General features: G+C 52.4%; 2 protein-coding genes across 2 annotated transcripts in view; both read left to right on the top strand.

The window, feature by feature from the left end:
- The first annotated feature begins 228 nt into the window (after window positions 1-228).
- On the top strand, window positions 229-3,874 carry KRT36 (keratin 36). Its single transcript, XM_003786666.2, has 7 exons — window positions 229-687; window positions 1,323-1,405; window positions 1,666-1,822; window positions 2,302-2,463; window positions 2,563-2,688; window positions 2,842-3,062; window positions 3,436-3,874. Exons 1-7 carry the CDS (start codon window positions 229-231, stop codon window positions 3,626-3,628), a joined length of 1,401 nt encoding a protein of 466 aa, XP_003786714.1. The 3' UTR covers window positions 3,629-3,874.
- A 6,729-nt stretch (window positions 3,875-10,603) lies between these two features.
- KRT35 (keratin 35) overlaps window positions 10,604-12,437 on the top strand; it is a 4,196-nt gene continuing 2,362 nt past the window's right edge. Inside the window, exons 1-3 of the mRNA XM_003786373.1 lie at window positions 10,604-11,113; window positions 11,875-11,957; window positions 12,154-12,310. Of these exons, the coding sequence (XP_003786421.1) occupies window positions 10,640-11,113; window positions 11,875-11,957; window positions 12,154-12,310 (714 nt within the window). The 5' untranslated portion in view covers window positions 10,604-10,639. The remainder of the gene's footprint in view (window positions 11,114-11,874; window positions 11,958-12,153; window positions 12,311-12,437) is intronic.

Below are 12,437 nucleotides of genomic sequence, written 5' to 3' on the forward strand. Positions count from 1 at the left end.
CCAATTCAACATTTTTTTTTCTTTTTTTACAAGGCAAGGAATTCTGGATGGGTAGCAAAAATCACATTCTAATGAGACCAGTTTTCTGGGATAGGAGTGGGCTTTCCCCAGAGTAAAAGATGTGTGACATGCCAACACCCCACAGAGAGTGTATATAAAGGCTCCGGAGAGGCCTTGGAGCCAGAAGCCAGGTTCCTCACTAAGCTGCCACCTTCCTCTGTGAGCATCATGACCACCCAGATCTGCACCCCGATCTTCTCCACTGGGTCTGTCAAGGGCATCTGTGGCACAGCAGGCGGCATCTCACGGGTGTCCTCTGTCCGCTCAGTGGGCTCTTGCAGGGCCCCCAGTTTTGGGGGTGCTGTGGGGTCTGCCTCTTCTGTTAGGCTGGGCCTCTCTGGCCTTGGGAGCTGCTGGCCTGCCTCCCACCTGTCCTCTGGGTGCCAACCCTCCAGCTTTGGTGGGAGTGGGGGCTGGTTCTGCGAGGGCTCCTTCAATGGCAGCGAGAAGGAGACCATGCGGTTCCTGAACGACCGTCTGGCCAGCTACCTGGAGAAGGTGCGGCAGCTGGAGCGGGAGAACGCGGAGCTGGAGGGCCGCATCCGGGAGTGGTGTGAGTCTCAGGTCCCATACACCTGCCCGGACTACCAGTCCTACTTCAAGACCATTGAGGACTTCCAGCAGAAGGTAGTGGCGATCTGGCCCCTCTCCACCCATGTAGCCCGACTCCTGGGAGGGGTCTGTCTCATTCCAAGGCTTTCTCACAAGGGAATGGCAGGGCAAGCTTTTCTCTGTAGGGCTCTGGTTTCTCTGGGGACATGCACCTGTACCCTGCTTTCCCCCATTCCTCCCTTCCTCTTACTATCTCAGCTATAGGGACAGAAAGACATGTCCCAAGCTCCTCCTGGATATAACAACACTGTACCTGGTACTTTCCAATCCACTGGCTTACTTATTCCTCATCTTGGAGAGAATGGTATCACTGGACCCCTTTAATAGATATGGAAGTTGCATTTTGAGAGGTTCAGCAGCTTGCCTGAGATCACACAGTCTGAGTGTTAAATGCAGAACCTGAATCCAGGTCTGTGCCAACCATCCAGGCCCATCTTGCTGTGCCTCTCTGGGGTTATACATGCCAGGATGATGGCCACTGACATCCTTGTGATGACCCTCCTGCGGTCTATTCTCCCTCCACACCAGGGGTCTGGGCTGAAGGTTCTGGTAGTACCTGGGAACATGGCCTCTGTGACCTGGGCTATCCCCCCATCAGCACCCACACCGCCCAGCCTTCCTCAGCTTATGGGAAGCCTCTTGTTCCCCAGATTCTGCTGACCAAATCTGAGAATGCCAGGCTGGTCCTGCAAATTGACAATGCCAAGCTGGCGGCTGATGACTTCCGGACCAAGTGAGTGGGCCTGGTTGGGGAAGTTTTGCTGTGTCGCTCCTTTGCCTCTGTGCTCTCTGCCTTTGGGACCTGGTGAGGTGGGAATGAGGCCAGACAGAGCTGTAAATGGGAAAATGTGGTATAGCTCCTGGGTCCCTTCTGGGTCAAGGGAAAGGGCCACACTTTGACACCAAGTCAGCCAATGCAGCTGGATGACAGTCAGGGGCCCTACTGTGGGTGGCTTCCTTTGTTGCAGACTTGACAAGGCTCTGTGTGTGCAGGTATGAGACGGAGCTGTCCCTGCGGCAGCTGGTGGAGGCCGACATCAGTGGTCTGCGCAGAATCCTGGATGAGCTGACCCTGTGCAAGTCTGACCTGGAGGCCCAAGTGGAGTCCCTGAGGGAGGAGCTGCTCTGTCTCAAGAAGAACCATGAGCAGGTGAGGATGGTGCACATGACTGTCCACAGCTCCCACCAGGGCCCCTAACCAGCTCAGGGAGCCTCTGCTGGTCAAGAGCTATATGGAGCCTTATGCATTTCATTCTCATTTCATTTTGTCCTTACAAGAATCCCAGGGGGTATAAACTATTACTGACTCCATTTTGCACAGAGAGGTTGTCACTTACCTAAGGTCACACAGATCCACACTCCTGCCCATGTTATAAATCTCCGTCCAGAGAACTGTTGATGGCAGCAATTCTATTTTCCCAGAGTTTGTATCATTTCATTTGACTCTCCCAAATCGTCAGGAGGAGGTAGGTATTACATTTGTCGATGAGGAGACCAAGGCTCAGAGAAGTTAAGTGTCCAGTCTAATGTTACACTGGCAATTGGTGGAGGAGAGTTTGCAATCTGGTTAGTTGAACCCTCACTCCAGCATCCTTTCCACCCCTTCTCCATCTCGCCTCTTCTCTGCAGGAAGTCAGTGCGCTCCGTTGCCAACTAGGGGACCGACTGAATGTGGAGGTAGACGCTGCCCCACCTGTGGATCTCAACAAGGTCCTGGATGATATGAGATGCCAGTATGAGACCCTCGTGGAGAATAACCGCCGAGATGTGGAGGCCTGGTTCAACACCCAGGTGAGGCTGGGGAGGCCTGGGGCCACAAGCTCCTGGGTGGGGTTTCTCCTTCAATAGCTGCCCTGGTCTGACTGTGCTCTGTGCCCTCTTGTGTTTTAGATCGAGGAGCTGAACCAGCAGGTGGTGTCTAGCTCAGAGCAGCTGCAGTGCTGTCAGACAGAGATCATCGAGCTGAGACGCACCGTCAACGCCCTGGAGATTGAGCTGCAGGCCCAGCACAGCATGGTGAATGGCCTCTGCTTTGGTGGCTGGCCACAGCTCCGGGCAGGCACCCACTGGCCTCAGGGTGTGATTACGGGCCTTGCATAGACACTAAGGGCTGTCATTCCTGGGGTGGGATTCCTTCCCTTTGGCAGTTTTTCCTCTTTCCCATTGCAGCGGAATTCCCTGGAGTCCACCCTCGCGGAGACAGAGGCCCGCTATGGCTCCCAGCTAGCCCAGATTCAGTGCCTGATCAGCAACGTGGAGTCCCAGCTGGCGGAGATACGCTATGACCTGGAGCGGCAGAACCAGGAGTACCAGGTGCTGCTGGACGTCAAGGCCCGGCTGGAGGGCGAGATCACCACCTATCGCCAGCTGCTGGAGAGCGAGGACTGCAAGTGAGTGGCCCTGGGCCCTGAGAGTCAGGCTGGTGAAGCTTTAGTGCTGTGGAGGGGGTGCTGGTCCCCAAAAGTCTTTATTGCATGGATACCAGGGATTAACCAAAGGCCCTGGAGATCCTTCTAGCCCCAAGCTTTGGTAGTGCACCGGGGTACAAGTTAACACAACACACTGCACTTCTCCAAGCACCTTTTTAGATCGGTAATTTTTGGTCTTAATTCCTATAGCCTGATCTTTTCACCTCTGGGGAGTTCAAAGGTACTGACTTGGTCTGAGGCCACTGGTATCCTTTGATCCCCGAAGTCTGTTTATCACAAATCTCAGTCCAGCACCCCAATGCCAAGTTCATCCTACATGGTTTTATTTCTACAGGCTTCCTGCCCACCCTTGTGCCATGGAGTGCAAGCCTGCTGTTAGAGTTCCTTATGTCCCCTCCATGCCCTGTGCTCCGGCCATGCCCTGCTCCTCGGCTCCGCAGGTCAACGCTCAGATCCGCACCGTCACTGAGGAGATCCGGGATGGGAAGGTCATCTCCAGGGAGCACGTTCAGTCCCGGCTGCAGTGAGCAGCCTGCCAACCCACCAGGGCAGGGCCTGGGACCACAGGAAGGAGGATACCCCTGTGGCTCCTGGCTGATAAATGCCTGCACCCTTCCCTAGAGGGCCTGACCCCACTCTCCCGCTTAGCAGGTTTTTCTACCCAAATACTTCTTGTATTGTGTTTCTGAACTTAACTATGCTTTTGTGCTGCAAAAAACAAGATTTCCTGGAAATTTATCCAATAAAGTATATCCTCTTGGCATAGCAAAATCGGCTCTGGATGCTTCTACTGATTCTCAGGTGGTTGATTAAAGCAGGCGTTTGAGTGGGGTGGTGGTGTGGTAAAGTTGTGGGTTTTGCTTTTATGTCTCTCTTCTCTGGGTCTGAATGCTATCACGGGATGGGTCAGGCCCTGGCCAACGAGGACAGGAACCATCCCAATCCAGGTGGGTGGTGGCCATGGCTCCCAGCTCAGCCTTGCTGGTGGGTGCCCACCGTAGGGTGGCTTGAGAACAGGCAAAGGCTCCCAAGCCAGTCCTCCTTGGTGACCTTGCCTGGTGGATTGGGTGGTTGCCTTTCTTTTCCTTCCAGCTTCTCCTCCCTTGCCCAGCCCCTGTCATCCTGTGGCCTGATACTGGGGACAGTTCAGGGGATGGAGTCCTAGGGCCAAACTCTATCCTGAGCCAAGCATACCAGGGATGGGAATCAGGGAGAGCTGGGATGAAAGTGGAGGGCAGTGAACCCATGTTTCCACCAGGGACATAGGGGGGACTGAAGGCATGTTCCAGGCTTCAGACATGCTGTGAAGCAGGGTCCAGAGTGCCCTGAATTCCACTGGCTGAGCCATGAAGGCCATGTGCCAGCCCCAGCCACCCCTCTGATCAGAGAAGCCTGTGAGAAGTTCTCTGCCTCAGTCATCAGTTGAGAACACATGCCCAGAGAGGGTCGTGACTCGGCCCAGCCACAGAGTGGTGAGTGGCAGAGCCTTGGCCATTACTCAGCTACTCTGACCCTGACTCTGGAGCTCTGCCCAGCACACAGTCCCCACCTATTCCTCCCTTTGGCTCTTACTTGAGGCCAAGACCTCCATGAAAAAGACTCCGCCCTGACCTGTGTCACCAGGTGTTTGGTGGTAAACATGAATCCCTTCAACCAGCAGCTGTACCAGCCAGAGGTGCAACACACATCTCAGATCCCAGGAGAAGATATATAGACAGAATCAGAGTGTTTCCCATGGAGCTCAGCTGCACTGCTCCTTCCAGTGTGTGCCCTGTCCGGGTCACATGACCTCTCTGGTCTCAGCAGATTCATCAGTGAAATGGGGCTGCCAGGAGGCTCCAATACGATGACGTGTTCACAGCATCCAAAAAGTGGTAGCTATCAGTGTTTGTGCTAATAAAAATGAAGAGGCCCTAGGCTCAGAGTGGGGAATAGTAACCCCTACTGGGTAGGCCAACCTCTTTGCTTTGGTCCTGGTGGAATGCTGGGGTGGGGCTGGGTGGGCTGTGTTCTCAGAAGCATTGTTGGAACTGGACAGTGAACCTGAGGCCTCAGCCTCAGAGGAACCCCTCAGCTTTAGGTAGGAGGGCTAGTCCACGCAGCTCTCATCCTGTCCTGCCCTGTCCCCTTGCCTGCTCTACTTTTACTCTGGGACCTGCCCTTGACTCTGGCCTGAGGTCCAGGAGTTGAGAGCTGGGTGCTTGGGTAGGCAGAGGGCATTGCACTCCCGGTGGAAATAGCCAGGGCTCACAGAATGGAGTGAGCCTTCTGATGGGGGAGCAGCCCTGTGACTGTGTTGGAGCAGAGAGACTACCCAGGGCTGTGACCTGACAGGCAGTTACGGCGACACTGCCCACCACACAGCGTGTTCCCTTTCTATGATTACTCTGTAGTCTGGAGAGAACACTCCACAGCTTCATCTCATACACCGAAACAGCCCCGTATGGTCGTGGCTGCTTTATTTAGCCATCTTTGCCTGGCTTTTAATTAAATTGCCCAGAGCATCTGTACCGGTTAAGGAACCCCTCCTGCACTCCACCTCTCACACATCCTTCGCTCAGTTGCAGCTGAGCATCACTGACCGAGGTGCAGAGCAGCACGCAACACTGTTGTGGAGTAGGTGTTGACTGGCGCAGACTCACCTGGCAAGTAGCAGACTTAGGACACCTTCGGGTCTTCACTTTTTTTTTTTTTTTTTTGAGGCACGGTTTGACTCTGTCACCCTTGGTAGAGTGCTGTGGCATCATAGCTCACAGCAACCTCAAACTCTTGGGCTCAAGAGATCTCTTGCCTCAGCCTCTCAAGTAGCTAGGACTATAGGCCACTATGCCTGGCTAGTTTTTTTATTTTTTTATTTTTTTAAGTAGAGAGGGAGTCTCGCTCTTGCTCAGCCTGGTCTTGAACTCCTGAACTCAGGCAATCCACTTGCCTCGGCCTGCCAGAGTGCTAGGATTACAAGCAAGAGCCATCATGCCAGGCCCCTTCTCAGGTCTTTGGACTCCTAGTCCATAGATATCAAGAAAGAGATGGTATAAAACATCTCTGTTTTAAGATGTCCTTGGAGTGAACATGATACTTTATTTCAAGGTGGTCTGATCTTTTTTGTGCTTTCCAGATGTGATATCTGGTTACCTTTCTCATTCACATGTACTCACTTATCAATTAATTAATTAAGAGATAACGTGCTGAACACCACATATGTAGCAAATCCAGTTCTAATGCCAAGGCTCACCTTGGGAGAAGCAGGGGTGGCAGAAGCGGCTGGACCAAAGAGTGGATAAGGGGCGCGGTTCCCAAGGCGCTGGCATCCAGCTGTGGAGACACTCACCCACTCCTGCACTCCCAGCACATCACTAGGGATGGCCAGAGTGGGTGTAGGGCAGGGTTTCGGGTTCTGAGAAGGGGGAGGGAGAGATTAAGGGCTGGGTGACCAGGAAAGCTTTAAGGCAGATTTGGATTTGATGAAAACCTTCCAGGATGGGCAGAAAAGGGAGGAAGGAGGGCAAAGGACATTTTGGGGGGCACGGTTAAGTGTATTCGTGGCATGTTCTGGGGACAGCACAGACCCTATATGCAAAGATCCTATAGCTATTAGGATATTTGCTAATTAAGATACTCTTGCTGATAAGGAGTTTTAGGTAATTATTTTATTCTTTCTAAAAGAATGCTAGAAAAGAATGGAAATAGACCAGAGAAATTTAATGGATACTTCATGGTTTTAAAAACATAACTTACGTGCTTTATAAAGTTATCTGTTATAAAAATCTTATCAAGAATTTTTAAGCCACACCTTTAGCACTGAATTGGCTTATAGGATATGTCTCCTGTGGGCAGAGTGGCTTATGGCCCAGAAAACACTTTGTTCCCTGCCAAAGGGGCTGGGCAGGTGCTACTTGCCTACACAGACATACCTAATCCCTGTCCATCTCTGAGCCTCAGCTTCCTCATTTCTGAGCATAGAATCAGTAAAACTGACTTTATCAGTATTTCTCTCCCACTCATACTCACTTTTTCTCTACTTCCATTCATGTTTTCCTCTCTTTCTTTGCTCCCTTCCTTTTAAAATCATTTGTTTCCTTACTTAATATAATTCACCATGGACCAATCATCCATCCATCCCTCCATCCATCCATCCACAAAGAGACAGCCAGAAGACCAACACTGTGCTTGAAAAAACAGAGATTTCAAGAAAAGTTAGCCCTTGTCCCCAAGCTTATAGTCTCCCTGGGAAGATAGGGCTGAAGTACAGAAGGGCCTCAGTTAATGAAGGGCCAAGGGATCCATCAAGGTCATTGCCAGGGGCATTGAGACTGGGGGAGGCACAGCAGGCTGGGCAGGGGACAGGTGCCAGAGGAAAGGCCTTGCTAAGACTGGTTCTACAGACTGTGGGCCAGGCCTGGGGTTTAGAGCTAGAAGTCCTGGGCTTCAGCTTCCCTGGGAAGCCTGGGTAGACTGCAGCTAAGCCTGACCTTTGGGACATTTGCACCAGAATGTTTATTGCAGCCCAATTCACAGTAACCAAGATATGGAAACAGCCCAAGTGCCCATTGACACATGAATGGATTAATAAATTGTGGTATGTGTACACCATGGAATACTATGTAGCCCTAAAAAGATGGAGACTTCACATCTTTTATGTTTACCTGGATGGAGCTGGAACATATTCTTCTTAGTAAAGTATCTCAAGAATGGAAACAAAAGTATCTAATGTACTCAATACTACTATGAAATCAATATATAACCACCTATGTACCAACTATAGTCCAGAAAGTAGAAAGGAAGAGGAGAGAGAGGGGAGGGAAGGAGGGATATGGGAGGAGGGAGGGTATTTGGAGGGATCGCACCTAATGTGCATGATGCAATGGTACATTTCAAAACTATTAAGAAATGAGTATAATTGTGATGGATGTGTTACTTAGTTCAGTGTAAGCATTTCACATTGTATATGGAAGCAGTAGCCTGAACCCCATAAATGCATCAATGTACAAAGTTATGATTTAATAAAAAATAGATTTAATAACATTTAATTAAAAAAAAAGATTGTAAACTTGAGGAAAAAAAATCCTGACCTTTGGGTTCATCTGTTTTGAAGGGGATTCTGTCTAAAAGGGGATTGAGGGATTCATCTGTTTTGCAGGATGTGTGTGGGGCTTAATGAAGACAGCATACTTTGACCCATCATACAAATGCTAGCTCTGCTGTGACCTCAGGAAGCCTCCTGAAATGTTCCAAGCCTCAGTTTACTCACCTATTAAGTGGAGCATCAGTGAGGGCAGTGTCATGGGGTTGTGTGAGGCCTAAATGAGACGACCCATGGAGAGAGCTCTGGGTGGGGCCAGGTGCTCAGATAATGGTGGCTGGTACTGTCAGTCTCATCATTAATAGGGCTGTGAAGAGAGAGCAAAGCTGAACTCCTCAATCCCCTTCTAGGCAGGATGGGACAGGTATGGAGCCATCCTGGGAACCCATAGGCCCCCAGGGTTATGCAAACAGCTGGGGCTTTCCAGGCCTCCCCCTGGGTTGCTCTGGGCCTATCATTCCAGAGGAGCCCAGAGGTGTCTCCAGGAGCTGCCCCTACGTGGTTGGGAAGTCATACAAACACCCCAGGAGGCTCACTCAGGCTCTCGGCTCGGTTGCGTCCTTTGCACTGGTGCATGGATTTCCAGGGAGGAGAGGCCGAGGCAGCCAATGGGACCCTGGGATTGTGTGGGCAGGTGCCAGTCCCACCAGGCCCCTGGGTGTGGGAAGGGCATGGTGACTCACAGGAGCTCTATATCTGAGGCCCAAGCATATGCACCTGGCCCGTGGGATGGTGGCCTGTGTGCCCAGAGCCACACTCCCTGGTGATAGCTGCTTAGCATCCCCAGTCTCAGTACAAGATTCCACTTGTCCAGGGACTGACAATCACAGCGGCTGCTGTTATTCAACACTTAGCATGAGAAGGTGCTGTTCTAGAATCTTTGAGCTTATTTAATCCTTATAACAACCTAAGGGAGTAGGTGCTTTTATCATTATTACTTTTTACATTTTACAGAAGAGGAAGCAGAGCGGCATCCAGAGAAGTTAAGGTACACAGTTGGCTGCTGGCGAGGATGGGATTCGACCCCACAAATTCATGTGTAAGCACAGTGCTGTGCTGCTCCTCCTGGGCTCCCAGAGGGTGCTGGCCATGCCCTTGCAGAGCCCACCCCGTTCTCCTTCCATTTCCCATAGACACTGGTCAGGGCTCTGGAGCAGGGGTACAGGTGGGGGTGTTGGAGAGGCTCACATAAGGGCCACACCTTGGCTCTGCCTGTCACTGGCCCTAGGCATTTTGGCAAGCTCTTATCATCCCTGAGTCTAGATTTCTCCAGCTTCAAGATGGGGTTAATTAGCTCAGGCTTACAGGGCAATACTGTGGATTACTGAGACCGCATATGAGAACGTGCCTGGCACCATGACTGGTTCCCTGCTGGAGGCTCAGTTCCTGGTTGTTCTCTTTATAGGAAGAAAATGGGTGTCGCTGAAAGCTTGAGCAGGACCCCAAACCAGAGGGCAGGTAGGAGGACAAGCTGGACAAGGTTCTACCTGATTTGGCTGTGGCCCCGGCCCTACCCTTCCCTCTCGCCCAGCTCTCAGCCCCTCTTCCTGGCCTCACTTATTTGGCAGAGGGATTCGTTAGAGGCCTCATCAGGCCATCCAGGCATCAGCTCAGCCAACTCCTGTAGCAGAGACAAAACCACGAGGGTCTGGCTCTTGGTGCCTCCAGAGATGGCCTATGAATCAAGATGCTCCACCCACTATTCAAGGAAGAGGTTTTCCATGAGCAGGGCTGGGGCAGACACGCCCTTCTGGACATGGCTCCACGTGTCATCATGGGCAGGTGCCCAATTAACTGACCTCTCATCATGGTGGCTGGAGCTGAGGCCACACAACCAGAACAGATTTCCTGGCAAAGGAGGGGGTAGGGATGTGTTCACTGAGGCTCTGCTCTACCTGGGGAGATCATTTGTCCAATTTTGCCCAGGACCGAGAGTTCCCTGGCAATAGAACTTTAAGAACTAAAACTAGAAAAGGCCCCTGCCTTCCTGTGACAATAGGCTCACTCTTCCACCTCCTGGGAGCCAACCCAGAGGCCTCCCCTACTCCCTCGGGCCCATAATGGGAGAGAAAGTTAGAGAAAGTCAAGACAGGACTCCCACGCCTATTTAATGAGCAGGCTGAGGTCTGGGCTCAGATGACAGGCCCCTTTGAAGAACTGAGGGAGACTTGGTCTTCCTGGCGACGTGAGTGCTGGAAGTGTGACTCCACAGTGCTGCTAGTCCAACGGGGCTCCTATTTTACAAGGTCGGGAAGTGTTCCTGGGGAGCTAAATAATAGGCTAATGAGGGTTTTGATAGAAAGTGGTATAAACTTTAACGAGGAGAAAACGCTTTGTAAAGGCCAACCCACGCCCACTGGGGCAGAGGTATAAATCCAGAGCGTGGAGCTGCTTGTCCACGTCCGGGGGTGTCTGCCTGGCCACGAGACCCATTCCTTGCATCTGGGCTGCTGAGGTCATGGCTTCCAAATGCCTCAAGGCCGGCTTCTCTTCTGGGTCTCTCAAGGGCCTGGGAGGGGCAGGTGGGGCTTCCTCTCGGGTGCCCGCCATGTACTCCAGCAGCTCTTGCAAGCTCCCGAGTCTCTCTCGGGGGTCCCGGAGTTTCTCTGCGAGCTCCGCTGGGGTGGGCAGAGGCAGCTACCGGGCGGCCAGCTGCCTCCCTGCTCTCTGCCTCCCTGCTGCAGGGGGTTTTGCTGCCAGCTATGGTGGGGGCGGGGGCTGGTTTGGGGAAGGCATCCTCTCTGGCAGCGAGAAGGAGACCATGCAGTTCCTGAACGACCGCCTGGCCAGCTACCTGGAGAAGGTGCGGCAGCTGGAGCGCGACAACGCGGAGCTGGAGGGCCGCATCCGGGAGTGGTGTGAACAGCAGGTGCCCTACATGTGCCCCAACTACCAGTCCTACTTTCAGACCATCGAGGAGCTCCAGAAGAAGGTAAGAGGTTTGGAGTGGCTTTGGCTGCCCAGAAACTTAGTGTCACCAGCATTGGTAGCTCTGCTCCATGGGTCACATTGGAGGTCACAAAACATGTTCATGTCTGTGGCCTCGTTTGTTCCTCCCAATAACCTTATGAGGGAGTTATCATTAGCCCATTATTCAGATGAGAACACTGAGGCTCAGGCTGGTTAAGTGGCCCAGATGGCAGGTGGAACCAGAGCTTGAACACAGTCTCTGTAAACTAGCTGGTTGTATGATGTTCAGTACCACTGCCCACCTCTCTGAGGTTTCCTCATTTTCCTAAGGTGAGAGGATTTGGATTTGATGTATTTGGTACAGATCAGATTTCCTGTAAGTAACTTAGGGGAAGAAAACATCTGTCAGAGAAGGTCCTTCCTTGTTCAAACCACATCCCCTAAAGTCACAGCCGGCTTCTGAGGGGCCATTTATGACCAGAGAATCACAGAGAACACTGTTGGCAATGACCCTCCCTGAGCCCCCAGTATAGCCTTTCTGAGACAGGGAGACAGGAAGGCAGGAAGAAGTTTTATTCTGCCACGCTGAGCCTTTCCTGCAGCTTGTCCACGTCCTCCACTCTAACCCTAGAGGCCCATACAGCATGCCCTCAGCCTTCTGGGAGCTCGAAGTGTCCATGATGGGTGACTTCCTCCATCCAAAGGCAGCTCCTGCCAGCTTTGGGGAGCCCCTGTTGGCAGGATGTCCTGTCTTGTGCTGAAATCACTGCTTTATGTTGCCAGACCCTGTGCAGCAAGGCAGAGAATGCCAGGCTTGTGGTGCAGATCGACAATGCCAAGCTGGCCGCAGATGACTTCAGGACCAAGTGAGCTGTCCTGGTTGCCCTGTGGGTGGGGGCTGGTAGAACTGGACAATGGTGATGCCGGGACTCTGGGTTTTGACTGTGCTCTGTGACTGAGGCACAAAGGCAGGACTCACAGCACCTGGCCAGTCTGGGGGATAGAGGTGACTTAGATACAAAGGGGGGATGCAGATGTAGGTGCCCCGTTCTGTGTGTGCAGGTACGAGATGGAGCTGTCCCTGCGACAGCTGGTGGAGTCGGACATCAATGGTTTGCGCAGGATCCTGGATGACCTGACCTTGTGCAAGTCTGACCTGGAGGCCCAGGTAGAATCCCTGAAGGAGGAGCTGATGTGCCTCAAGAAAAACCATGAGGAGGTGAGTCAGGGAGAGGAGGTGAACCTTATGGGGGGAGGTGAGCATGGGGAAGGAGGTGGGCCTGGGGGAGGAGGTGAGTCTGGGACAGAAGGTGAGTCTTGGGGAGGAGGTGAGTCTGGGGGAGGAG

This window comes from Otolemur garnettii, unplaced genomic scaffold (assembly GCF_000181295.1).
Source record: "Otolemur garnettii isolate 467f Iridium unplaced genomic scaffold, OtoGar3 scaffold00018, whole genome shotgun sequence".
NCBI lineage: Eukaryota > Metazoa > Chordata > Mammalia > Primates > Galagidae > Otolemur > Otolemur garnettii.